Source organism: Schistocerca serialis, chromosome 2 (assembly GCF_023864345.2).
Source record: "Schistocerca serialis cubense isolate TAMUIC-IGC-003099 chromosome 2, iqSchSeri2.2, whole genome shotgun sequence".
NCBI lineage: Eukaryota > Metazoa > Arthropoda > Insecta > Orthoptera > Acrididae > Schistocerca > Schistocerca serialis.
The window spans coordinates 401,428,632-401,456,064 of NC_064639.1; the positions used below are offsets into that span (position 1 = coordinate 401,428,632).

Here is a 27,433-nt window from a genome sequence, read left to right on the forward strand (position 1 = left end):
CACCAAGTTGTATGTAAAAAGTTGAAACACTGACTGAGTACAGGTTGTATGTCTTGGTAACTGATTCAGACAAGAAATCAGGCAGTCATCCTGATTGACACTACACAACTCCCAGACAACCAAAGAATTGAAAAGAAAGCTCTATTGTACACAGACAAAATCCAGTAAAAGATTCTTTCCACTTACCAGCAGTCAAAAAAATTAGGAAACCAACACAGCACAATTGCTGCTAATGTAAAAGATGATACTCTCTTCATAAAAAATAGAGCATTCTGTAAACACTTCATGCAAAACAACATTGTTGTTTATATGGGTTTCTCAAGGTATTTGCAGTTATTAGTTTTGATTCTGTGTGAATAGAATAAACTAATTTTTTTGTAATTTAGCTGGAAGCATAAAAAAATAAATAGTGCATTCAAAACAAAAATATGCTAACATAGATACTGAGAATTTCATACCCTTGCACCACAAATGCCAATTTTGTGGACATAATCAGCTTCTGGTTTGACAAATGCTTTTCTTCTTTCTTCCAACTCCTGCGATGGTATAAGTCCAGCAGGGCCGTTTGAACCAACTAATTTTGCTTGCCACCAATTAGGATCTTTCTGATTTAGTACCTGTATACAATGCAATGATTTAACAACAAGTAACACAAATATTTAAATACAAACAGCCGAATAATAAAACTGATGTCCTTCGAGGAAAAAATGAAATACAATTTTCTATGAATAATTAAAATGGAAATTACGATGGGTAAAATTTAAGGGGAGTAATTTCTTTTGAAGAAATGTCAGATGCATTAAAAGAAATTATTCAGTCAGTTACAGGAGACAAAAATTTAAATGTGGAGAAGCAGACAAAAAAAGAAAGCCTGGAATAAGTAGTACAGCAGAAAAACAACATGTCATTACAAAATCTGTCAGTTTGAGAAGAAGTGGGCAGATTAAACTATTAGGGCATAAAAGAGATGCTTTGAAAAGGAGCACCTTAAAAGTATAGAACATTTTTTAAAAATAATACAAAACAAAACATTCGAGATCTCTGTGTCTGGATACATTCTGCAATTGCTATGCATCGAGGAAAAAAGTTAAAACTTGCACTCAACAATGAAGAAAACTGTGAGTTGCTGGCAGTAGATTTCAAAGAACTATTGAACTGTGAAGAAACCAACTGAACAACTGGAGTTCCTTGATGATCTTCCGTATGAAAATTCAAAACCACCAAACATTGATATGATTAAAAGTTAAACAATTAAAACACAACAAAGCCCCAGGTGAAGATGGCATCACAAGAGAAATTCTAAAAGCTAGTGGAGATCTAGGTGGCACAATTATAAAAGAAAGACTAGATAATGTCTGGGACACTGAAACAATTCCAGAAAACTGGAGGGTTCCATTAATTCACCCACTTCATAAAAAAAAGGGACAAAACAGATATCAGTAATCGCACAGGAACTTCATGGCTACCATTAGAATACAAAATCTTACCAAAAGCTCTTCTGGACATATTAAATTTTCAATTAGATAAACAAATAGGATAGCATTAGTCTGGATTTAGGAGACACAGATCCTGCCCAGAGCAAATTCTAAGCCTTAAACAAACAATTGGGTATATGAAAACATCAAATAAAAAGATAGTGAAATACTTGTTGATTTTAAAAAGGCATATGACTCAATAGACAAAGGCTCCCTCCTTAAAGCCCTGAACAAATTTGCTGTAGATAGGAAAATTCTGCAAATAACTAAACACCTTTTAGAAATGTAGTATCTAAAGTTAAATTTCTTGGAACAACTTCTGTTCCCTTCCAAACTGTATCAATAGTCACACAAGGAGATGGCTTGTCACCATGGTTGTTCATCTGTGTGCCGGAAAAAAAGTTATAAGAGAATGGAAAATAGAGGAAGAAAAACAAAACATGGGGCAGATCAAAAGAAACAATAAATTTTTGGCCTTTGTAGACTATCTCATAACAACAGCTGGCAGCTCAGACAATGCAAATAAAAGACTAGAACTCCTGAAGGTAAAAGCTGAGAAGACATGTCTACAAATATCATTTGAAAAGACAGAAAACATTCAACTATGATGTAACACAACAAAAAATTTAAAAACCAAGTGTGATAACATCAAGAAAACAGGCAACTTCAAATATGTAGATGAAAATATAAACATACAAAATGAAAAAGGAGCAATTAAAATCAAGACTGAAAAAATGAAAACAGCCTACATGAAAGTGAGAGATCTGCACAACTGTAAAGGTTTTTCTAACCATTTTATATTAAGCCATTATAAGACCATTGTAAAACCAGAAGGTCTCTGTGGGTCAGAAACACTGCCTTTATCTGGATGCAAAAGGTTGTTAGAAAATTTGTAGAAAATAGAAAGAAGAATCTTGAGAAAAATATCAGGTCAATCAAGAACAAAGGAGGCAATTGGGTTATGAGACCAAATAAAGAAATACACTCATTCTGCCCTAAAATAACAAACGAGATCAGGAAATGATGTTTTACACTCTACGAACATCTGGAGAGAATAAAGAAAGACAGATTAACAAAGACGATCCACACATTCTTCTAAAACAGGCAAACAGATGAAGAAAATGAGTGAGGAGGCAAGAATTAGAAACGCAGATGGGACGGGGTTGCTGTTACTCAACAGAGACAAATTCAGACTAGAAGCAAAGAAATTTAAAGTTTCCAGGAAGCTAAAACAAACAGAAAAACAACTAGTGCCAAACAGTCAAATGAGAGGAAAAAAGCTCATTCTGAGAACTGAATGAGGTTTGGAGGAAGAGAAAGGAAAAGAGAAATAAATATTTATCTTGACATTGTCTTTATTGGGCCTGTAATGATTTTAAAAAAAACACAGTCAAGTGGCAGCAATGATTACATTTAAATATGGTGTTATATGGTTCCTGTGCAAGAAGCATGGTTGCTGGAACATATCAAAACCTACGATCAACAAAATTTAGATATTATCAAGTGCTTAGGGCTCTTTACTAGTTGTTACTCATCACTAACATTTTCACTCACCTGAATTCAAAATCAGCTCCTGTAAACCTTTCTTCATCTTGGATGGGAAACCAGAACATTTTTAGTCCAGGACATGTCTGCCTGATCTTTCCTCAGCTGATGCAATTGCAGACACTTAGCATGATGACCTGATTCACTGGTGATGCCATACAGAAACAGCTACCCTCCACAGAGGCCAAGGAGTGGCATGTGACTTGGTGCTGCTTGTGCTCGGGCAAGTTTGCCACAAGTTTCACTGAACAGAGTGCTGTCACAAGTAAGTGTGTGATGCCATTGCTGCCTGATGAGGATTGCCTGCCAGAGCAAATGGACAGTCAATCTGTTTCTTACATGACCTGGGACATCAGTCTGGATATTGTGAACAAAATATATTCACCTCCAATTTTGTCAATTGCACCTTCAGTTAAAACACAATTCATTCTGTCTGTGTTTCCAATAGGATGACAGAGCCACAGCTATAATTATGTATTACAAGTAGCTTCAGTCAAGACAACAACTGTTTATGATTTATTCACCTACAGTTAGTTCTAACATCTGAATATCTTTAGATAGCTGTCTTCTCCACCTCTTACATCCTATAATCTGATATTTTTGGAATACAATATATCTGTATTTTGCATAGGTGTTAAGCAATTCCTTCTTTATGTTGCTGTCAAAAAGTGATTAGCAATAACGTATGCTGTAGTCACAGCAATGTTCACTTTCCATGAATCCATTGCTGAACAACAATAAGTATAATGTAGCATAAAATATGGCTATTACTGTTAGTTTCTCTTAATGAGCTGATAATAATATTTGAATTTCAACAAGGATTTAATCTAAATGGAAAAGAGAATGTCATGTCCACAACTGAAAATATTCACAACTTTATGTGAAAGGAGTATCTCACACAGGTACTTTGAAAAATTAAAACTGTATAGAAAGCACACAAGTAGCATACACATACTGGCATTTCCTATGATTGATGTTCTGCAAGCCATACTTACTTACATTGTACTATATTACAAACATGAGGACAATTCCTGTTTAACTAGAACATATTAGGGCCAATGACATAGCCAAAATGTACTAGTTACCATGCGAGATAGAACAAATTCTTACCTGTAAAATATCTCCATGTTTGAAGGCAAGGCCAATTTCTTTGCAAGGAAGAAGAGAATCATCATCTGGAGAATAGTTGAATAATGCTCTCATGTAACACTGGAACAGAAATGTAACAATTTAAAAAGAGAGAGAGAGAGAGAGAGAGAGAGAGAGAGGAGGAGGAGGAGGAGCAGAAGAAGAAGAAAGATAGAAAAAAAAAGGCCTAATGTCTTGACTGCACAGCTCAGTAACTTAAACATCTGAAAACTGTGTTATGCAAATGAAAGGCTGTACCCATTTAAAACCAGAATTGCGAGTGTGTAACACACACACACTCACACAAATAGTTTTCAATCAATGCTTTCTGCCAAATGTGACAGATTTTGTAAAGGGAAGGATAGTTATCTGAAAGCACAGACTGAAAACTTATAGAAATGGAACTTATATTTTGCCTCTTATTTTCTCCTTTCTTCCTTTTCTGGTTTTTACAAACCTCCAATCATAAAGACCCAGTGCCTTGTCAAAACTTGGGGTTTAGTACAAACTTCTTTGTGTTCTTGCCACAGTTTGTCAGATACAAATTTTTTTTTAAAATTTGATATAATTTCAGCTTTAATTTTTGCAGCTATAAATCTAAATTTTTGTTGTATAATATACAATCATCTCCTCACATTTCACCAATATATTTACAGCAGTTCTCAAAAGTGTACCATCTTTCTGTTGTGCAAATCCACACTAGCAAAAATAGTTTAAAAATCATGCAGTTTTAATGTTGGTTCAACTGATCTATAATAAACTCAAAATACCACTACAAATATTAACACATTGTTTCACTTACACTGCATTATGCAGAAGACTTTCAGTCAGTGCTCTTAATATTGTCGCTTGTAGTCTAATTCCAGCTGTGTAACATACTGTCAACATAGCTTGACATTACTGACAAAGATTTCAATGCAGAAGGAAGCAAGATGACAAAGAAAAAAGCTCACTGCTCTCTTATCATTATCATAAAAATATATTTGTGCCAGAAATGCAGTAATGGCTACGTTTCTATTCACACTAACAATGGGGCAAAAAGTAACGTATAATGTTAGTACAGTTAATTCGTGAAAAATATATGCTACTTGCTTTGTGTGCTATTAAGCAGAGAGATTACTATTTTCAAAAGGGAAATTCACTTGAGAAAACTATGAAATTATCAAACAGAATGGCTACCTGCTAGTTACCTTCAGGGAGTGAAATTCTTAGTACATACTGAGGACAGTCACACATAAAAGTACATAAAAGCATCCTGGTTTTCAGAACAGTTACCATTCTTTCTTCAGAAAAAAGAGGGATAGGCTGGGGAAAGCTGGATGGAAGGGCAGGTCACTCAGACTTCAGCATTAGAGGGATCTGCCTGTTGTACAGGCAAGAGGAGTTCCAAAACCTATGACACTTTCTCATACTTTTATGTGTAACTGCCAGCAGTATTAAGAATTCAGACCTCAGAAAGTGGTTAATGGCCAGTCATTCTGACCCACAATCTGATAGATTACCGTTTTCAGCAAGAGTTTTAAGTGCGTGGTTATAAGCAAGACACAGCTTTTACCCACTGTGCTTATTATCAGAGACAAACCAAGAAAACAATATAAATGAGATTTGTTTTTACTGTCTTAACATGCAGCTGTAAGCTCAGATGAAGTAATTATTCATGTTACTTTATAAGAAAGAATGATATATAGTTAATGCCAGTGGAGAAAGTGTGTGTGTGTGTGTGTGTGTGTGTGTGTGTGTGTGTGTGAGAGAGAGAGAGAGAGAGAGAGAGAGAGAGAGAGAGAGAGAGAGAGGGAGGTTGGTTGGTTGTTTCGGGGAAGAAGACCAGACAGTGAGGTCATCGGTCGGATTAGGGAAGGACGGGGATGGAAGTCGGCCGTGCCCTTTGAAAGGAACCATCCCGGCATTTGCCTGGAGCGATTTAGGAAAATCACGGAAAACCTAAATCAGGATGGCCGGACGCGGGATTGAACCGTCGTCCTCCCGAATGCGAGTCCAGTGTCTAACCACTGCGCCACCTCGCTCGGTGGAGAGAGAGAGAGAGTGCAATTTTGGTGGTAGTGTGTTGTGGCAGAAGCATGTAATTTGTCATGCTAGTGCTTTTCAATACATTAAGCACAATACAACATTGTATTAACAGCTAGCATTAAACCACATAACATGGAATAAATCATGCTTGTTACCTTTGTACAGGAATACCTTCAATACCACAACTACTGCCACCATTTCCCAAATATGTAAAGGAGGCTATTAAGACTTATTGTCACAGTGTTTAAATGACAATGCCATCACCATTTGAGCACAGCTACATGGATAAGTCCACCATGTAGGAAAGTAAACAGCCAATATGTAAAAATTTTGACAGGAACAGCAATGGTAATGTATATATCAAATGGTAGATAAGATCAGAGAAAATTAAAAAAAATTAAATAACAAAATATTCTAAAACTAAATACATTTAGATAACATGACAACAAGAATAGGCACAAAAGCTCAAAAATGGTGTGGAAGGTAACATGAGCAAAATAACCAAGGCAAGCATAAATTACACATTCAAAGGATATTAGGAATAATTTCCTATAATAAGATAGGTTTTTCCTTACATTAATGATTTTGAGAGCCCATCTCCCCTTTTATGATTATAGATAGCAAGGTCATTAGAGGCAGAACACATGTTCTGATTTATGAATATTTGTAGTTATTAACTGGTCATCACCTGAAACAATTCAGAAAATTCTAAGCTACCAAAGCTTGATATGGATGCAGTCCTACTGTCTTTTTCTTTTTAATTTCAATATGAATCCATTTATGTGAGCCCATAAAACCTTAATTCATGGATACCAGTACATAAGAGGGAAATATGATATGTTAGGGTGGTTTACATCACTGTGACTTTACAATGAAAACTACATTTTTATGCATCTGGGAAGAATGAACCAACTCTGCACAACTTGTACAAGAATTGGGTAATATATATTTTATACTCTCATATAAGTTATCCTCAATCAGAAAAATCACAGAGAACTAGAACAAACAAGAATATATCAGACATCTATGTAAAGCTGATCTGTAGGACATACCAAATGTAATTTAGGACTTAACACTTAACTTTTCTGGCAGTAACTGGCTAGCCAAATCCAAAAACAACATTTTACAGTCTACCACATATACAGGATATTTGGCTATTACAGGTATAAACAAAAGTGCCAAGTAGAGGGCAATGAAACAAGCAAATAATCCTAATGAAGGTCCAGAAAGCTAAGGTTTTCCCAGTATATTGTATTACAACTGGGTACATGAATGCCTTATAATAGAACCTTCGAAGACCTGAACTAGAGATATGTGGTTGAGGATAAAGACATTACAATAAGTGTTCCACATAACCCCTGTTTATGTGAAAGCAGACTTCAGTACTTCCTCTCATCAGTGCCCGTACACCTTCAAAACCCCAGGTATGTTCCGAATGCACTGACAACCATCCCCAATGCAGTCATGGAATTCATTGACACTACTAACAGGGCTGGGATATGCCAAAGCTTTTAAATATCTTCACACAAAAATAAAACAACAGGTTCATATTGAGAGACATGGGAGATAACTGTACTGGCAAGCCACGATCGAAACATTTGTTGTGAAAGATTAGTGCTACATATTCCTGAACAGCCGCATGAAAGTGTGCCAGTGCACTATGATGCATGAAACCACAACTACATCCTTTCACAACAATAAACATTATTTAAAATGTAGCCTTAGACATCAACACTGCTGTAACACTGGCATGGCTGCATGGCTGCACCGGGCCATATTTTGTATTGGGGAAAGCATTGGCTTCTGGACTTATGTATACTAGGATTATTTGTTTGTTTCACTGTCCTCTATTCAACACTTTCATCTGTACCTATAACAGTCAAATACCCTGTATAAACATCACATTATGGCTCATTCAAGTAAAAATAAACATTATCAATTACTACAAGGAAGGCAATCCAGAAGCCAGCATTGTCTTATGCAACATTTCTCACTAAGGGTTCTATATTAAATAGAATGAAGCAACCATCTTACAGCAGCTACTGTTGTTGCTCATCTCAGAAAGAAAGTAAAAACTAATGTTATGGACCCAAGTCACACTTTTTCTACTGATAATTGGCAATAACGCAATCCATTATGCCAATTCATACAATATAGCTTTTAATTAGAACTGATTTATCACATTTAGACTGAGATAATAATCCTCAAGGACCAGATACATTAAATGCTGATCACACCATTTCAGAAAAACATGAGATGTGGTTAAATCTTCATTCAAGATACTGACACAAAATAAAAGGGGCACAATGGAAATTTATTAATGGCAGGATTTTTACAGGTCCTGAAGGTAAACATCACATCTGGACACACAAATTGACCACTGTGGACGGACAGTTTCTGTCACTTTAGGTAACAGAAAGAAATCAGATGGAACTAGAACAGGGCTGTAGATTAGGAAGTGCCTTAACTAGGCACTCCTCAGAGACTTCAACTTCTCAGTGTGGTGAGCCGGTGCAATGTCATAATGAAACAGCATACAAGGCACAAGCAATTTTGGATATTTCTCCTTAATTTATTTGAAATGCCTGCAGAGGCAAATTCCAGAATATCAATTTGAAGTTAGTGTCCAACTTTTGGCCATAACAATGCTAATAATACTGCCACTCGTCATAAAGAATGGATACACTGTACTTTTTTTTTTTTTTTACTGGGTGGGTTTTCTTTTCGAGGATCCAAACTTCTGACAACCACTTCTTTCATGGGTGAATTGCCAGAGCCGGGTTTCACCATGCTTTACGATACTGAATAACAAATTTCTAGAACTTACTACCGCAGGCTCCTACACTATAGCAAGCTATTGCAGCCCAATGTCATCACCCTCCATGATCAGAGTGAGCTTTTAAAATGTTAAGATCAACCTGAAGATAGATCTACTTATGTTCCTGTCTAGTGGCATTAACATCTCTTGCTGATTAAAATTGTCTTGTAATTAATGTACTGTGATACGCCTCTCGTCTACACTTTTGGTGCTGCGTAAATAAAATTTGCTTATAAGAAACTCACAGCCTTTTCTATTTTTCTCTGAGTACTTCAGAGGATTTGCATACAGCTATTTCACTGAGTACTTTGTACTGTAGTCTTTCTTGTTAAATAAACTCTGTTCTTATAATAGAGCACTGAAAGCCTTAAAGCTCTCAGGGTGTCTCTTGTATGTTACTTGAATGAAATTAATTTGGTACACAGGCTGTTATTACCAGTATTAAGACATCCTTTTATTTTATATTTTCCCTACAACATAGCTTCAGCTGAATAGCAATTCCTGAGTTTGAAGTATAAGTATGTTATTTCAACTGTCTGAAAATTTATGCATTTCCCTTCAGCTTACTGGTGTTGTAAATATGGTACATAAATCCATAATTCATCAATCAATATTTTCACGTAAAAGATCTAGAAGGTGCCCAACGATCTAACAAAGCCAGATTCAATACAGTTACACTTTTATTTCGTATTTAAATAGGTGCCTGTCCAGTGACCCTACATATAGATAAAAGAATGGAAAATCCACGATGGAATAATGACAATAATATGAAAAGGATAGATTGCTACTCACCAATAGCAGAGATGTTGAGTTACAGACAGGCAAAACAAAAAGACAATTAAACATGAATGCTTTCAGGCAGAAGGCCTTTTTCTGAAACAGACAGGATACACACACATTCATGCAAATGCAGCAGCTCTCTCTCTCTCTCTCTCTAACACACACACACACACACACACACACACACATACAAAATCTCTGTCTCTGGCTGCCAGGGCAAGAGTATGGCTGCAAGCTTACACGTTTAGTACTCCTTTTATTGTGTCTGTCTGCAAATTAATATCTTCACTATATGGTGAGTAGCAATCTATCCTTTTCTTTTGAAAATCACTGAAATCCTACTGCTTTATAAGAAGTGAATAAAAACTAACATGAAAAACTATAGACAAATGTCATTAACTTCACAGCCTGGGAAATTGTTAGAGAAAGCAATATTAAATCAATTTGGGGCATTTTTCATCAAACATAATCTATTTAACAATCTAAAACATGGTTTCACAAAAGGAAGATCTACTGTAACAGCAGCAGCAATTTTTATACATGAAATATTAAACAAGCTAGATGAAGAAGATAAGGTAACAGGCACATTTATGGGTATGACTAAAGTTTTTGATACTGTGAATCATACAGTTCTACTGCATAAATTAGAGGCATATGGAATGAGAGGGGTATCCTAAAACTAGTTACCTCCTATTTGAAAATCAGGAAACAGTGTTCCAAGCTAAGATACTTCAATGTGGTGTGCCCCAAGGAAGTATGTTGGGGTCTTTCCTGTTTCTTATGTACATTAATGATTTAACTGAACCCCAAAAACTGCAAGGTGTAAGCTATTCTGATGTCACATATTTTGACAGCTGAGTCCATGATATGCAAACTACTACAAACAGTAGTGAAATCAATTATAATTTTCTGTCAAGTTATCTTACCACAAATAAGCTACTCATAAATCTAACCTAAAAAACTGCCCAGCCTACGCCACACAACCCCTGCTACCCATGTAGCCACCTGCTGTGTGTAGTGGACTCCTGACCTATCCAGCAGAAACCGAAACCCCACCGCCCTATGGCGCAAGTCGAGAAATCTGCAGCCCACATGGTCGCAGAACCGTCTCAGCCTCTGATTCAGACCCTCCACTTGGCTCTGTACCAAAGGTCTGCAGTCAGTCCTGTCAACGATGCTGCAGATGGTGAGCTCTGCTTTCATCCTGCTAGCAAGACTGGCAGTCTTCACCAAATCAGATAGCTGCCGGAAGCCAGAGAGGATATTCTCCGATCCATAGTGACACACATCATTGGTGCCGACATGAGCGACCACCTGCAGATGGGTGCACCCTGTAGTACCCTTCGTGGCATCCGGAAGGACTCTTTCCACATCTGTAATGACTCCCCCGGGTATGCACACGGAGTGCACATTGGTTTTCTTCCCCTCCCTTGCAGCCATATCCCTAAGGGGCCCATTACGCACCTGATGGAGCTCCCAATTACCAGTAAGCCCACCCTCTGTGACCGCCCGGATTTTGCAGACTGAGGGGCAACCTCTGGAACAGGACAAGCAGCCATTTCCGGCCGAAGATCAGTATCAGCTGGAGACAGAGCCTGAAACTGGTTCGTCAGACAAACTGGAGAGGCCTTCTGTTCAGCCCTCCAGAATGTCTTTTGCCCCCTGCCACACCTCGAGACAACCTCCCACTCTACCACGGGTGAGGGGTCAGCCTTAATGTGGGCAGTATCCTGGGCAGCCACAGCCATAGTCCGATCGGGGGATGCGTGGGGCGAGCTGGCCGTCCCCGACAAATCCCCGTCCGGACCCCCACAGTGATGCCCATTGGCAACAGCCTCAAGCTGTGTGACCGAAACAAAACACTGCCTGAAGCTGGGAGCAAAGGGATTCCAACTCAGCCCGCATCCGAACACAGCAGTTGCAGTCTCTATCCATGCTAAATATGTTGTGCAAATAACATCTGCACTAATCTACAGAGAGCACAAACAATTTGACACAAAATTTAAACGGTTATTAAAATATAAGACTGCCTAGTAAATGCAGTAATGCTGCTACTGGCACACTGCTGACACACTGCTCGGTGGCAGAAGGCTAACTGTACTGTCAGTAACGTACAAAGACTATTTGAAAGAAATAAACAAATGACAGACGACTACGTGACTTTACACATCACAGATATTAAAATGCAAATCTGCCACTGCTAATTATGAAACTACACTGTGATTTGACAGATTTAACTAAACAAGTGCACTAAGAACACTCAAACAAATTTTCAACTTGACTACTACACTTATATGAATGCTAAATAAGCCACTTGCTGCTACTTGCACACTGACACACTGCTCGGCGGCAGTACAGTACATATGGGGGGACGTGCAGGGCGCGTGATTCCCCCCCCTTGCAGGGCTGTCCACATTGCACATTGCCCCTGCACTGCCCCCGCCAGTCAGCCGACAAGCCAGAATCAAGTTATCGAGTAGTTGCACTTTCCTATGTAGCATGCACGTCCGCGTCATCGTATTTTAATGGGAGAGATTCTTCTATACAAGCAAACCGACATAAACACCCTTAAAGATCATGATTCTGTTATGCAAGCATTGCCTCTTTGTCCTATATCTGACTATTCCACTTTACACTGTACAAAATATTTGCTTGTCTACCTGCATCTATTGCTACAGCAGAAAGAAACTTTTCAACTTTGCAGCATACAAAGACATGGCTGAGGTCAACAATGAAGGAAGACAGACTTAATGTCTTAGCTCTGTTGAACACTCACCCTGACATTGATTGTCCTACTGACAATTTGCCAGGAAGAATAGGCGCATAGAATTCATCATTTAAGGAAGAGGACCACCATTTAACTTTTTTATATCATAAGATGGCATTGTCTTGTATATGTGTAAAATCAGTTTAAATAAAACATTCTTAAACTTTGCAGGTGACTTGATTACTTTTTATTATGGTAAAAGTAAAGGTAGCTCAAGATATCTTTAGTGCCCCCTCCTTGAGGTTTTTCTTTAACCGTCACTGACCCGAACCTCACCTTCCCCATTCAGATGCCTCCCCTCCCAACAACTTTAAGTGAACTGTGATGCCACAAAGCAACAGCAGCAAATTCAGTAACTCCAAACATGCTCCCAAAGTATGGGAGAAGTCTGAAAACTGTCTGCATGTTTGTCATGCATCCTGTGGAGGGCACACTGATCATTCGTGAAAGGTAAATGATAAGTGTAATCCTAAACATATTAGTAAAAAGTACCCCAAGTTTGTGTGTGCATGAACAACTCTTTTGAAAATAAAAACTTTGTAGTTCTGTTTGTAATGCTATGTGACAAAACTAATAATGAAATGTGAGAGTAAAATTTTTTCTGAGTTCTAACAGCCAGCTTTACTCATGCAGATGTGTCACCAACTGCCAGCACCACTCTTAAAAGAAACTGTGAGCAACTGATCTGAAAATGTTTAGAACAGTGCACACCAAATCTCCTTTGTTACTCCCACAGGTAGGACACGACAACGACTAGCAGAAGTCTGACAAAGTAACAAAGACCCTGTAACAAATTTGCTATGCAAATGTAGCAGAAGTGAAGACCACTGATGTCCCAGGAAGAACACAATTAATACCGTCATTACAAATGATGTCATTTAGCAGAGACTCCCTTTGGTGACATAAATATTCCACTCCCACTAGCTTTCAGCACTTGACCAGTAGGATCAATGGCATCAGTGTCACGATTCTCTGGTTATGATATGGTAACATCCCATGTGTAAGATTGTCCTAGTGTTGGTCTTACACTTGATGCAGTACAAGATGATCAGCAATCTGAAGCCATGGAATGCAGTTCCGCATCCAATAATGTCAGTACAGCAGCCAGCACCAATGTGTAGACTGAGGTTCTACCAACACAACTCCAATCCAGGGCAGAAGCCACCCTTAACTCTAGCGTTGCACAGATCTGAAGGCCTACTGTATTGGCAGGCCAAGTTTATCATTCAGCATGACTACACAGCATCTGACATTGCTATCCAACGAGGGGACACTCTCCGAAACAGCATGTGAATCAAAATGCACCCGTCATGGTCACTGCTTTCCCTAAAAGCAGAGCTACCTCACCAGTGGATGGCAAAACCACCACACTAGAGTATCACTGACTTCTACTCAAAGCTGATGCAACTGTGAAACTGCTATTGGATTCAGCAGATTATGTAGTTGCAGGTTTGTGCAGAAGGAGCAGCAACAACTTATATTTTCATTAATAAATGGCATAATTTAGAATACTGCTTTATTGCATATAATGACACTGTGCAGGTCCGTGGTCTGCATCCTGATGAAGTAGTAGGGGTTGCCAGCCCAGCAGAGGGGAAGTTAAAATTTACCCCGAGTTTTTATTTTAACTCATGTAGAAGATATAGTCTATGAAACTTGATTAATCTTTTGGAAATATCCTGCAATTCCCCCCTTCCCAACTACAGTCAGCATACTGTCATAATACTGAAACTCTTTCACTCCACAGTCTATTGGTCATGAATTATACAAACTGTGCATAGAATAGGAGTTTCAAAGTAAGTTTTATTTTGTTTACATTGTGGAACACCATGCTAGCATGATATAATGGAAAATGTAGTGAATGAGTACACTATACCTGTAAATAGGGGAATGTTGCAAGCATATCCTTAGCTGTTTGTAAGTGCAGTCACTAAAAATTTCATGGCACATCACATGATTATTTAATTAATGGTAAATGATAACAGCCACAGAGATTTACTGTCATACACTTCTATTATTACCCTATATATTATGCTATGTTTACATTAGTTCAGCAACAATCCACTGACAACAGGGAGCTTATCTCTAAACAGAAACACACATAAAAATGATGCAGTGATTGTCATTGTCTCTGAGTTTATAGACTTACAATGAATTCTTGTTGGTGTGCTGACACTTGTTTTGACATGAGAATCTGATTTCTTCACATCAGAAATGTAACAAACATTTCAACATTGTGGATTTTCTGTAACATTGGAAATACTACCTGTACAGCTTTACAATGCTCCCAATTTTTTAGTTCACTTGCCATATTTAGTATACACAGCTCACAAAGTAACTTTGCAGGCCTTTTCCTTCCGTTTCTTTGCCCTTTCTTTGACATTCAACAACTTCCATACTCTATCACTTCAAGACACATGCCTAGTAATCACTAGTTTGTACATATTGCTTGTATGTTACATAACTTTTACAACACTCACTGCTAAATGCACCAGCAGCTGTACTACAATACTAAGGTCTTGCTTCACACAAAATTCCCTACAAGGATCAGGGGAAATTTCAAAGATTATGCACATTTTGCTAAAGGTTTCCAAGAAAGGTTATTTCATTTTCTGCTTATTCAGAGACTTTTCATTTCTTGGGAATCAGAAGAGCAGGAAACTACTTTTTCTTCTCGTGCTTTTTAAGTAACACAAGTGTTATGCATAACATATTAGGAATTCACTATCATCATCTTTTTTTTGTCTGCTTGGGAAGATTGCAAACCAAAAGGGAGAATTACTTTATTCATCAATAAAAATAGCTTTTTTCTTCATGCTCTTATTACTACAACTAATCATTGACCATGATTTTATAATCAATGAACAATAATTCCAAGTTAAAAAAGATACACCTTTAGGAAGAGTAGAAGTATACAAATGTTACTTTAGTTTTAACTGCACCAATCAAAAATAAAAACTCTGATCTTATCATGTCACTTGAACACTGTGAAACCACTTACCACAAATGAATATCCACCGTTTCCTGGATCTTTCCTGAGCCTCTGTGATTTTACCTGGCCACTATTCAGCTGAGAATGGATATCTTCAAAACCAGGTCCTATTTTCAGAGTCACTGATTCATCTGACTGGGAAATCTGATGCTGGAGTTCTTCAGGAGTTGAAACAGGAACACCATTCACTTCCAATATCACATCTCCAACATGGAGTAGGCCTTGTCTGTCAATCATACCACCAGCTAATATCCTTGCAATCACTAAATTCCCTGACTCATCCACCTGGACTGTTAAACCCTATTAAAAAAAGAAAGCAATGACAAATAAATTTTTACTTTCAAATTACCAATTATTTAATATTTCTGAGTAATTCTCCAAATATATAAAGGCCGGTACATAAACTGAGAAGCCAAATCATTATGATCACGGCAACTATGAAAATGAATGCTGCCTGGAGATGCTGTGGGCACATTATGCTATAGTAAAAGTTGAATAGGGAATCATTCAAATGATGATAAAGGCTGAACGTGGGAAAGTCCGCTGACACAAGTGACTTTGACAAAAGGGCGCAGTGTTATGGTGTAATATACAGGAAAGAACATCTAAAAATGGTGAAGCTGGGCCACAGTTTGCTACTGTTGTGAGCATATAGAGGAAAGAGAAGCACAATGGTGAAACAACAAGTAGATGACAAAATGTTGGACATCCGTGTCTCCTCTCAGAACTTTGATGTCAGAGGCTTGCCCACTCTGTAAAGCAGAATAGGTTGGGTCTGTGGAATATCTGACAACAGAGTCCTGTAGAAGTGACCTCCACAGTAGCAGCGTTGAATTAAGACAGTGGATTGTTGTCAGGATGGTGACCGATGGTTGCTCAGGGGAACATCATCGAACTCGGTACCTTTGAATTTCACGGACAAGTGCTCTACCATCTGAGCTACCCAAGCATGACTCACGTCCTGTCCTCACAGCTTTAATTCCTACCCTCCAAGCTTCACAGAAGCCCTCCTGTGAAACCTGGAGAACTAGCACCCCTGGAAAGAAGGATACTGCGGAGACATGACTTAGCCGCAGCCTGGGCGATGTTTCCAGAACAAAATTTTCAGTCTGCTACGGAGTGTACGCTAGTTCTGCAAGGTTTGCAGGAGAGCTTCTGTCCAGTTTGGAAGGTAGCAGACAAGGTACTGGTGGAATTAAAGCTGTGAGGATGGGTTGTGAGTCATGCTTGGGTAGCTCAGATAGTAGAGCACTTGCCCGCAAAAGGCAAAGGTCCCGAGTTCAAGTCTTGGACTGGCACACAGTTTTAATTTGCCAGGAAGTTTCATATCAGCGCACCATCTGCTGCAGAAAATTTCATTCTGGAGTAATTCTTCTGCGCAAAGCTCTCTTCCCCAACCTTTACATCCTCTGCCTGGTCTGCTGCCACAGCCTTTATTTCTTTCAGGATACATGCACTGTCTTCTTGCAAATGAGCCACCTCAGCTGCTAAAATTCACATCGCTTCTACTAGGGTATCACCCTTTGGTATCAACAATGACACAAACAACAACAACAATGACAAGAACAAAACAGAAGGACAACACGACATTTAAACATAATACTATCCGAGCATTGTAAATTCTCTGTCTAAGTGGCTACCCATGACTACTACTTTATATGCTTAAAGATAATGAGATATACTCCTCTCTCAAAAGAACAATTCATTGCCTGTTTCAAATGGCTCAAAGTAGCACATTTTCCCTATAATCAGACTCTGACATTACGGAAATTGTATTCAATAAATACAATAAAACACCAACAACAGGAAAAATAAAATAAAATGATGAGTAGGACACACAATTCTAACAGTATCATAATACTTCGACAAAACTTAGCTTAATCTCTTGAATTGCTACACATGCTTATACACTTCTAGACAATGAGCCACAGCCATTGCTCCTGACAAGACATAGTGCCCATTCTAATAAGGCGAAAAAGAACATTCGTATTTATATCTCTTTAAAACACTGAGTTTACTTGCCACATTTCATATATAAATGCAAAATTAAACATCCAGCAAAAGCCTATTTGACTCTCCGCAATACTTGTAGTCAAAATAAGAACTCCACATTCAACCTACAGCATGTCTCTATGTTAACAACTATAGCTGAGATGAGATGTCAGATCCAGCTATAGACGTCCATCTTAGTGGTGGTTGACACTGCTGCACCCACTTTTGTCACCGAAATGTAGAGGCCTAGGGATCGATGTCTACAGTAGCACGGTTGAGTTGAGATAGTGGGTTGTTGTCAGGATGATGACTGATGACATTTTCCAAAGAAACATCACTAGCAGTCACACATGTTATTGAAGAACACTCAGTGGCATTGTATGGTGGCAACACCCTACTGGGCTTGTGCTGTAGGCACTGAGTGACATGGTACACTGCTGTGATACCAGTGGCTAAATTGTAGTGTCTGTGGCATCTGGGTGCAGCTTTGCAGCTCAGGGTAGGAGGTACCGAAAGGCTGCAGTCTTTTCAGAGGAAGACGGACCTCAGCAGAAGTGTCCACCTCTGCAAGCGGAGGCATACAGTGACAGTACGCCCATACAGGCAAAGCTAGTCAGGCGGCTGCACCGCCCTAGTCTCTAAGAGCTGCCCTCCAGGGCAGAATGCTGGCAATGACTGGTAGTAGGCCCACAGGTGGCGCACTAGCTGGAAGGTGTCAAGTCCACAGAATCGTACTTAGAGCCAGCAGTAGGCCTGTGGTTAGTGGAGACCAAGTCTCACGATGGTTGCTCATTAGAACAATGTCACCTCTTGGACCAGAGTAGACCTCTTTGCTTGTAGATGGTGGCTGCCAGACTGCAATACCTTTGACTAAAAATTAGGATTATTTATACTGGCTCAATGCATACTTGTTTTGCTACTGCATTGGCACTGGTGACGTTTGCCACGACAAGTCTGGAGTGAAGTATCCAGGCCATCTAGACCATGGCGTCTTTGGTTTCTGATGCATTAGGATTACTTTGCTCCTGGCCGCTCCGTTTGGAGATGAAATGAAGTAACACCGTAACGCTTTGGCAGCCGTGCTCGCTACATCAGTGGATAGCCTTGGTGTTACGTCTGCCCAGCCGTCTGTCTTTATCTGCTTCTTGTGTTAGGCAACAAAGATGTCTTAACTTTATCCAGCCAGACCAAGTAATTTATTTGCAGCACAACAGTACAAGGCTGTTGCAGGCTCAAGTACTTTGGAGCATGCTGTTCAGCACATACTGACAAGTATGTGACTCCCCAGCAGACGATCTCGAAATGAAAACATCGAATGAAAACATCTTCAGCCATTGAAATTTCCATTTTTATTTCTGCAAGCTGTCTCAGCACTACATTACACCATCATCAGGCCCCCTGACCAATGTGTAGGAAGAATCCTACCTCTGGTCCAGTCAAAATAGGGGCCAGCGTTCAATGACTGGTATCTCCAGATTTCTTCTTAACACAGTGAGCCCTTCAATCATCACTTGCCAATTGTTAGACAAACTTTTGTTCTTCTAACAGTCAGAAAGTGATGATTGAAGTGATCATTGTGTTAAGAAGAAATCTATGGATACCAGTCACTGAAGGCTGGCCCCTGTTTTGACTGGACCAGAGGTGGGATTCTTTCTACACTTTGATGAAGGGGCTTGAAGATGGCATAATATAGTGCTGAAACTGGATGCACAAATAAAACAACAACTGGAAATTTAATGGCTGAAGGTGTTCTGATTTGATATTTGATAATGAACAGCTGAGGTCCATAACCATATGTATAAAAATGGACTTACACAGATACCTACTTGTTTCCATCTTGACCCAATGGCATCGTCAATTACGATTGTAGTGGCCACTGGACCACTGAGATAGAAATGTGGATCAATGGAAACATATTGTTAGGTCGTATGAATCATGGTCAGTGGTCAAGTCCATGCACCCCATTATCCAGGTGAATCGCTACTCATTCATTCATGCACGGCACCACAAACAGGTCTGTGGGAGCAGTATTATGTTATGAGGTACATTCATCTGGGTTTCCATGGGATCTGTGATAGTAATTGAAGGCACCATGTCAGCTGTGGACTACATGAACATTATTGGAGACAACCTGCATTCAGGTATGCATCATGTCTTCCCTGATGATGCTGGCATCATCCACTCATTTTTACTTTTGCTGCAAACTTATGTGACCAGTTGACCATATTTATTGTAGAATAATGTTATCAACATGCATATTTCTGGACTACTGTAGACCAGGGTAGAACTAGAATTTATCAAGCTGACTATATTTATTGCAGAAGAGTTTTCCTAACATGCATCTTTCTAGACTACTGTAGGCTAGGATAGAACTAGTATTTATCATATAGTCTTGCACACAAAAACAAATGGACCTGATAAACTGCACCTCCAAAAATAGATTAACAGGCTGTTGTTTAATTGGCAACACTTACTGTTGAGATCACCAACAATTAGTAGTAGCTAGGTTTGCCCATACTGCACAGTTATAGTTTTGAACATAAGACAATTCACTGATTTATATATGCTGAATATAGCACACTGGGAGCTGGCACTCACTTCTATGCTGTCTCACACATACTCGGCAAACTTAAAAAAGTCCAAAATGAAACAATATTCAGCTGGCTATTGGCATTCACTACATTTAGTGATGATACCATAGTGGTTGAAAATGTCTTCAATTAGGCAAAAGGTGTAAAGTGGACAAAAGAATATGTGCATACAGCCCATGGTATAGCAAATGTTTAAGAACTATGGGGGTAGAATATGATATACCTTCAGCAGTGCTCCAAGATACAGACTGAGAATGGTGGTGCACTGGTCAATATACTGTAATAACTTCCAGTAGAAGTGGTGTCAAAATCATCTGGCCATCCCAAGAGCGAGAGAGAACAGAAGACCTGTGCATTTTATTATCAATCTGTTTAGTCAGGATGACTGTGACAGACTTCACCACCAAATTACAGAGGGAGACCTTAGAAGGAAAAAAAGACATGCTTTGCCTTGACATTGTATGTTCCAAGATAAGCCCATAAACACTATGGCCTATCACATGTATCACATGTAACAGTCGTAGCTGTACAATTAGATAAATTCGATCTAACATTAAGGTTTACTGAGAACTGTAAACCATCTATGAAGGGAATAAATATTGGACAATGTGATACTGGTATCTCACATAACTTTCACAGCACACTGTGTTGTGTGCAGTGACGGATATTACAGGAGTTCCATAAGAATCAAAAGTTCAGTTTAATGTAAGTAAAAACCAGATCGAAAGAAGTAACGTCAATGGGAGCATCATTTCATGTAATAATCATGTTCTGTGGTTACCATCACATATGGAAACTTATCAGGGGTATGGGATGAGTCAAAGTAAGTGTTAACAAAGATAAGTAGCCAATAGAAACTGCATTAATAATTAACAATAAACATGTGGCTTTGTACTTTTCATGGCTGAAGAGGCTAAATTTAAAATAGTGAAATTAAGCAGGGAAACATTTTGAAAATTCTACCGCTTCCTCAGATGCAGTAAATAGTTGACTTATATCAACATGAGTACACAGATATTTATGAAATAACAACAGTCTTATAGTCATTACAGAGCTGCTTACAATGCTCATTACTACTTGTCAAGCATATAACAGGACCCTCCCATCCAAGACAGTATTCTTGACTCACTCTCATTGTGTAAGGATCTCAATCTGAACCCAAGACAAAAATCCAAAGTCTATATAAAATTTTATTTTTGTCTCATGTTTTTGATGTGTGGTTAATAGTTCTTTTGGGAGTGATTTTAATTCTAATAACAATTACGATTAAGGAATATGCAGAGGCCAGTGCGTATAATAATTGCAAAATAAGAAACTGTAAACACAATTTTCTCACTGCCCATTTTTGTTGAATCAGTGATTTATTTAGTTTAGCAGTGTCACATATTTGCCATTGCTTTCATTGCCTGTTTACATAAACAGGACATTTCAATTTTTTATTAATAACAATTAGTTAGACAGTGGCTTCAGATAATAAGTATATGCAGTGACCAGCCACCTCCCTCTCTTTCTTTATCTCACCATCTCACCTTCCCCCTGCCCCCCCCCCCCCTCTCCCCCAAGAATCCAACTTGGTAGAGGGGCCTAGATGACAACTGTGCTTAAAAATTAGCCACGTGTACATTAAGTAATTTCCTTTGTGGATGAATTACAATACTGCAAGGTTCTTCTAGTAAATCTCACTGTGGGAAATGTCAAAACTGTTCCTTTGAAAACCAAACAGCCAAATTTATTTCCCAGCATTACCCCATTTAGAACTTGTGCTTTGTCACTTATGACTTGATGGGACATTAAATGCTAATCCTCTTTCCTTTTTACCAGTAGAATCTGGTGGTAGGAGCTTCACACAAATGGTGACTTTAGATATATAGACTGAGAATAATTCCATGGTTTATTGGAAAATAATTGACAAACCAAAGCCGGTTTACCCAATGAAACATTTTATGCAAGTACTTGCCTGAAATAAACTGTATTGTTAAAATACGTATATTCACTGCTGCTCTCCACCAGTAACATGACAAACACCAAGAAGTTCTAGTATTGCAGTTGTAAATTTTCTAGTTCATCCTAAATTCATTCTAAGCAGTGTCTGACATTGGTCCCTAGTTCACATCATTGCAGTTGGAGGCCTTCTGCTGGCACAACAGCACTGAACACCTGACCACCATCCCCTTCCTTCCTGCCTCCAATGCAGAGACCAAGCAGGTGGTCAGCATATTTAAAACACAAATACCCAAGACCTTGTTGATGATACTGACTGGGAAAGTGCTCCACAGTTTACTTGGCACATACTGGTCTATCTCCATTAACGGATCCAGTCTGATTGGGATACGGCAGTCATTCAGCTCCAACAGACCTCTTGTGCCCCATGCAGTGTGCCCAGCTTAAGTACAGGTCCCCATATGCATAGAGAGTGTGTGTCTGGGCATGCACATTCAGACAGAATGAACCTCATGGTTCAGCTTAGCCACAGGGGAAATCAGCTGATTGACATTGTGACTGGTCATGAGCTCATGACCAGCTACCAAAACCAGTTCCAGCTGTGGCTAGAGTCACAAACAGACCCCCATCTCTGACCCAGAAATGTGACGCTTCGGCAGCCGTCCACCAAGTCACTCAGTCACTAGTACAACCTGTGCTCGTTACCCCACTCTAAACACAACTGCCTGCATAATATCGAGCCAGGCCACTTGCACTGTCCAGTCCATATAAGGTTATGCAGCTCCATCTCCTGACAGGGAGCTCAGCCACACACCTCCAACTCTCCTGTACCAGAAAAGGTACGAACCTGGTCATTATCGACCCTACTTGCCAATTTCAGGTGGGAGGGATTTAGTATCCCTAGCTACAGCAGGCATTCATAAGGACTCAGTGATTTTGCACCTCACTGCATGATAGCTGTCATCAGATGTGGAATAGGCTTGTGATGTGGGCAGTCCCATTTACATGGAAGTAAGACTGACTGGACAGACTATAATCATTTGTTTCATGCTGTACAAAGTGCTCAGTTTTTCATCATATCATTACACACATGCTTTCATACAGGAAGTGAACTGAAAAAACGAAGGCATCTAGCTATGAATCAACAGTAGCACTAGTAAATTAAAAAATTAAGTATGGAATCTTTATTACAGATACTTCACTTAAATGTCAAATTACAACACACAATTTCAAAGTGTACGTGCAAACATGTGTTGGAAATAAGAGTGCCTCATAGTACACTTTGGTTCTGTTATTCTGGCAAAGAAACAATTACTATATCATTGTTCCATTTTCATTTTAATCATTTTAACTTTTGCCCCAGTGCAATGGTTAATGACAACAAGCTATTTAAGGTTGCTAAAATTATATGGAATATGATCAAGTTCTAAATCTCTTATTTTATTCAGAGTGCTGGAATTCTGATGGTATGCTATTTGTGCGAGCTATGGTCTACCACAGAATAATAGACCACAAAAAATAAAATTAAGCCAAATTCATCTGGGTCAAAATGTAAGAATTAATAATCAGTCACAGGCCTGATCATTTAGTAGCCTTTAAACAACATTACAATTGAACTACCTACACTCATATTTGGAAAACATGCTTCTTTATTAAGCACGATATATAAAATGAATAAGAAAGAAAGAGAGAGAGAATTTAATATTTTTGGAAAATTATCGATTGCACAGAGCTGTATTGTCACTTAAACAACCAGTTTTGGGCAGAAATGGACCATCATCAGATATAATGTGACACCATAGTCAGATGTATGACAAACCATAACTATTAACCAGCATCATGTCAGAATTTAAAATGTAATTCAACTATAAGCCATGCCTTGGCATGTGCTTCATCACCCATCTACTGTTTGTTTTATATGCTCCAGATTTATAGAGGAATTAACATGTCACTTTATGACATGATGTTCATTAATAGTTATAGTCTGTCATGCATCTGATTATGTTACATTTTACCTCATGATGGTACATTTGTGACCAAAACTGGTTGTTTAATAAAGTGCCAATACAGTTGTGCACAAGCAAAGATTTTCCAAATATTTATGGAAGCTGCAAATCACTGCCTCCTCAAAATAAAGTGTTTTAATGTTTGTCAGAAGTTAAAATACATGTCAGACCAGAATTATACATGTTTGGGTGACTCTCTTCTCCTTGTACTTTATGACCTGATCTATTGAAGCAGGCCTCAGACAGCAACAAAAATTGTCAGCCTAAAACTACATCTCCATTCTTCATTCTACATTATCTTCCTCAAAAGTTGCATTGTCCAGTCCATATAAGGTTATGCAGCTCCATCTCCTGACAGGGTGCTCAGCCACACACCTCCAACTCTCCTGTACCAGAAAAGGTACGAACCTGGTCATTATCGACCCTACTTGCCAATTTCAGTTCCTTCTCTAAATCCTCGCACAAACGAAAAAATGGCTGACATCGAAATAAGTGTCCAAGGAATAGAAAAGCAACTGGAATCACTCAATAGAGGAAAGTCCACTGGACCTGACGGGATACCAATTCGATTCTACACAGAGTACGCAAAAGAACTAGCCCCCCTTCTAACAGCCGTGTACCGCAAGTCTCTAGAGGAACGGAGGGTTCCAAATGATTGGAAAAGAGCACAGATAGTCCCAGTCTTCAAGAAGGGTCGTCGAGCAGATGCGCAAAACTATAGACCTATATCTCTTACGTCGATCTCTTGTAGAATTTTAGAACATGTTTTTTGCTCGCGTATCATGTCATTTCTGGAAACCCAGAATCTACTATGTAGGAATCAACATGGATTCCGGAAACAGCGATCGTGTGAGACCCAACTCGCCTTATTTGTTCATGAGACCCAGAAAATATTAGATACAGGCTCCCAGGTAGATGCTATTTTTCTTGACTTCCGGAAGGCGTTCGATACAGTTCCGCACTGTCGCCTGATAAACAAAGTAAGAGCCTACGGAATATCAGACCAGCTGTGTGGCTGGATTGAAGAGTTTTTAGCAAACAGAACACAGCATGTTGTTATCAATGGAGAGACGTCTACAGACGTTAAAGTAACCTCTGGTGTGCCACAGGGGAGTGTTATGGGACCATTGCTTTTCACAATATATATAAATGACTTAGTAGATAGTGTCGGAAGTTCCATGCGGCTTTTCGCGGATGATGCTGTAGTATACAGAGAAGTAGCAGCATTAGAAAATTGTAGCGAAATGCAGGAAGATCTGCAGCGGATAGGCACTTGGTGCAGGGAGTGGCAACTGACCCTTAACATAGACAAATGTAATGTATTGCGAATACATAGAAAGAAGGATCCTTTATTGTATGATTATATGATAGCGGAACAAACACTGGAAGCAGTTACTTCTGTAAAATATCTGGGAGTATGCGTGCGGAACGATTTGAAGTGGAATGATCATATAAAATTAATTGTTGGTAAGGCGGGTACCAGGTTGAGATTCATTGGGAGAGTGCTTAGAAAATGTAGTCCATCAACAAAGGAGGTGGCTTACAAAACACTCGTTCGACCTATACTTGAGTATTGCTCATCAGTGTGGGATCCGTACCAGATCGGTCTGACGGAGGAGATAGAGAAGATCCAAAGAAGAGCGGCGCGTTTCGTCACAGGGTTATTTGGTAACCGTGATAGCGTTACGGAGATGTTTAATAAACTCAAGTGGCAGACTCTGCAAGAGAGGCGCTCTGCATCGCGGTGTAGCTTGCTCGCCAGGTTTCGAGAGGGTGCGTTTCTGGATGAGGTATCGAATATATTGCTTCCCCCTACTTATACCTCCCGAGGAGATCACGAATGTAAAATTAGAGAGATTAGAGCGCGCACAGAGGCTTTCAGACAGTCGTTCTTCCCGCGAACCATACGCGACTGGAACAGGAAAGGGAGGTAATGACAGTGGCACGTAAAGTGCCCTCCGCCACACACCGTTGGGTGGCTTGCGGAGTATCAATGTAGATGTAGATGTAGATGTAAAAGTAATAAAAAACTGTATGGCTTAAAACAACAGGTTGTGTAACTTATTGATTACATTCTTCCTTGTAAATGAATTCTCACTGTTTTAGCCACTACTGCATAACAGTGATATTATTATTAAGTTTTCTTTCCTAAATTTGAATTATGGAAAAAACTGCAAATAGTTACATACCAGGGGTTCCTTTGGACTTTTCCTGAGGCCAACCATACGAATTGTATCGGCTGTCATTTCACTTGCTGGAAATTCAAAAGTTTGAGGTTGAGATTCCACTTCAGGCTTTTCAAAACTTTTTTCAGCTACAGTATCGTGAGATTCCAAAAGAGCCTGGAAGAAAACAAGAGCATATAGACTAATACAAGACAATGCCAGCAACAGTGAACAGTAGCTGATGTACAACAAGTTCTATCCAATTTCATGTGACCAAAGCCAGTCAAGCATAGTGGATTTTAGCTGTAAACAACAGGGCACAAATATACAAGATTATAAGATTACAAGTTCTGAACTCTTGCTCTCCTATATTACGATCCCAATACCATTTCACTCTACATATATTTGACTTCATTTTATCACTGTACTACTGAAACAACAAGGCAAGTACCAATCAAATGGTGACAGCTAGATATGTTTGAGTTGGAAATTTTGGAAATATGCAGAACAGGCGACTGGTAAGCCAGAGATATGGTAACTGATTTCCCACACAAATTGATGCCCGATCTCATCACTATCTTCATTTCTTGCAAGTTCACGGAGCATGAACACAGAGCCCAAACGTACAAATGAATAGATAATCTGCAGGTCCCAAACCCATGGTGGTAGATTTAAAAGTACTGGTGGTTACAGTTCTACTGTTAATTTTTGTTTAAGATTCTTTTTGTAGCACTGTAGGATACTTGAGAACACTGCCTCAGCAGTCCAGAAGAAGGCTCAGTAAAAATGGTCTATGACTAAGAGAGAGCGGTTTGTGCCATGTTGAATGTAGTATACATTGTTCAATGGGGAAAAAAATTGCGGCATAGAAGGTAGACTCAACAGTGAGTTGTCAGTGTTCACATATGTACACTGTATTAAACAAATGCTTCTGTTGATGAAGTATTGTTGACAGGTGAACTAGTGTCTTCTTTGCCATACACGAAAAGTTTAAAATTTTTTATTAAAATCGCGACCTGATCAAAGAATATTTTTTCAAAATATCTGAAGCTTCTGTGACTATTGATATGACTGATTCCCAAAAACCATAATACCAGTTTCCGAATCTTGTTGGTAATGTTAAAAAAAAAAGGAAGTTGGTCAAATGGAGGGCAGAATCCTTTCCACTTTTTGTCACATGGAGATTGACTGTAAAAGTTTAGTTG

The 27,433-nt window shown here is 39.0% G+C and overlaps 1 protein-coding gene across 5 annotated transcripts in view; it reads right to left on the reverse strand.

Moving 5' to 3' along the window:
* LOC126457234 (protein PALS2) overlaps positions 1-27,433 on the reverse strand; it is a 341,045-nt gene that overhangs the window by 34,491 nt on the left and 279,121 nt on the right. For 4 of the 5 annotated variants that reach the window (XM_050093364.1, XM_050093365.1, XM_050093367.1 and 1 more), the window contains 4 exons: positions 26,253-26,405; positions 15,543-15,833; positions 4,131-4,229; positions 459-617 (listed from right to left, as the gene is read on the reverse strand). In XM_050093364.1, the coding sequence (XP_049949321.1) occupies positions 459-617; positions 4,131-4,229; positions 15,543-15,833; positions 26,253-26,405 (702 nt within the window). The remainder of the gene's footprint in view (positions 1-458; positions 618-4,130; positions 4,230-15,542; positions 15,834-26,252; positions 26,406-27,433) is intronic. The other variant, XM_050093366.1, reaches the window with a different exon arrangement.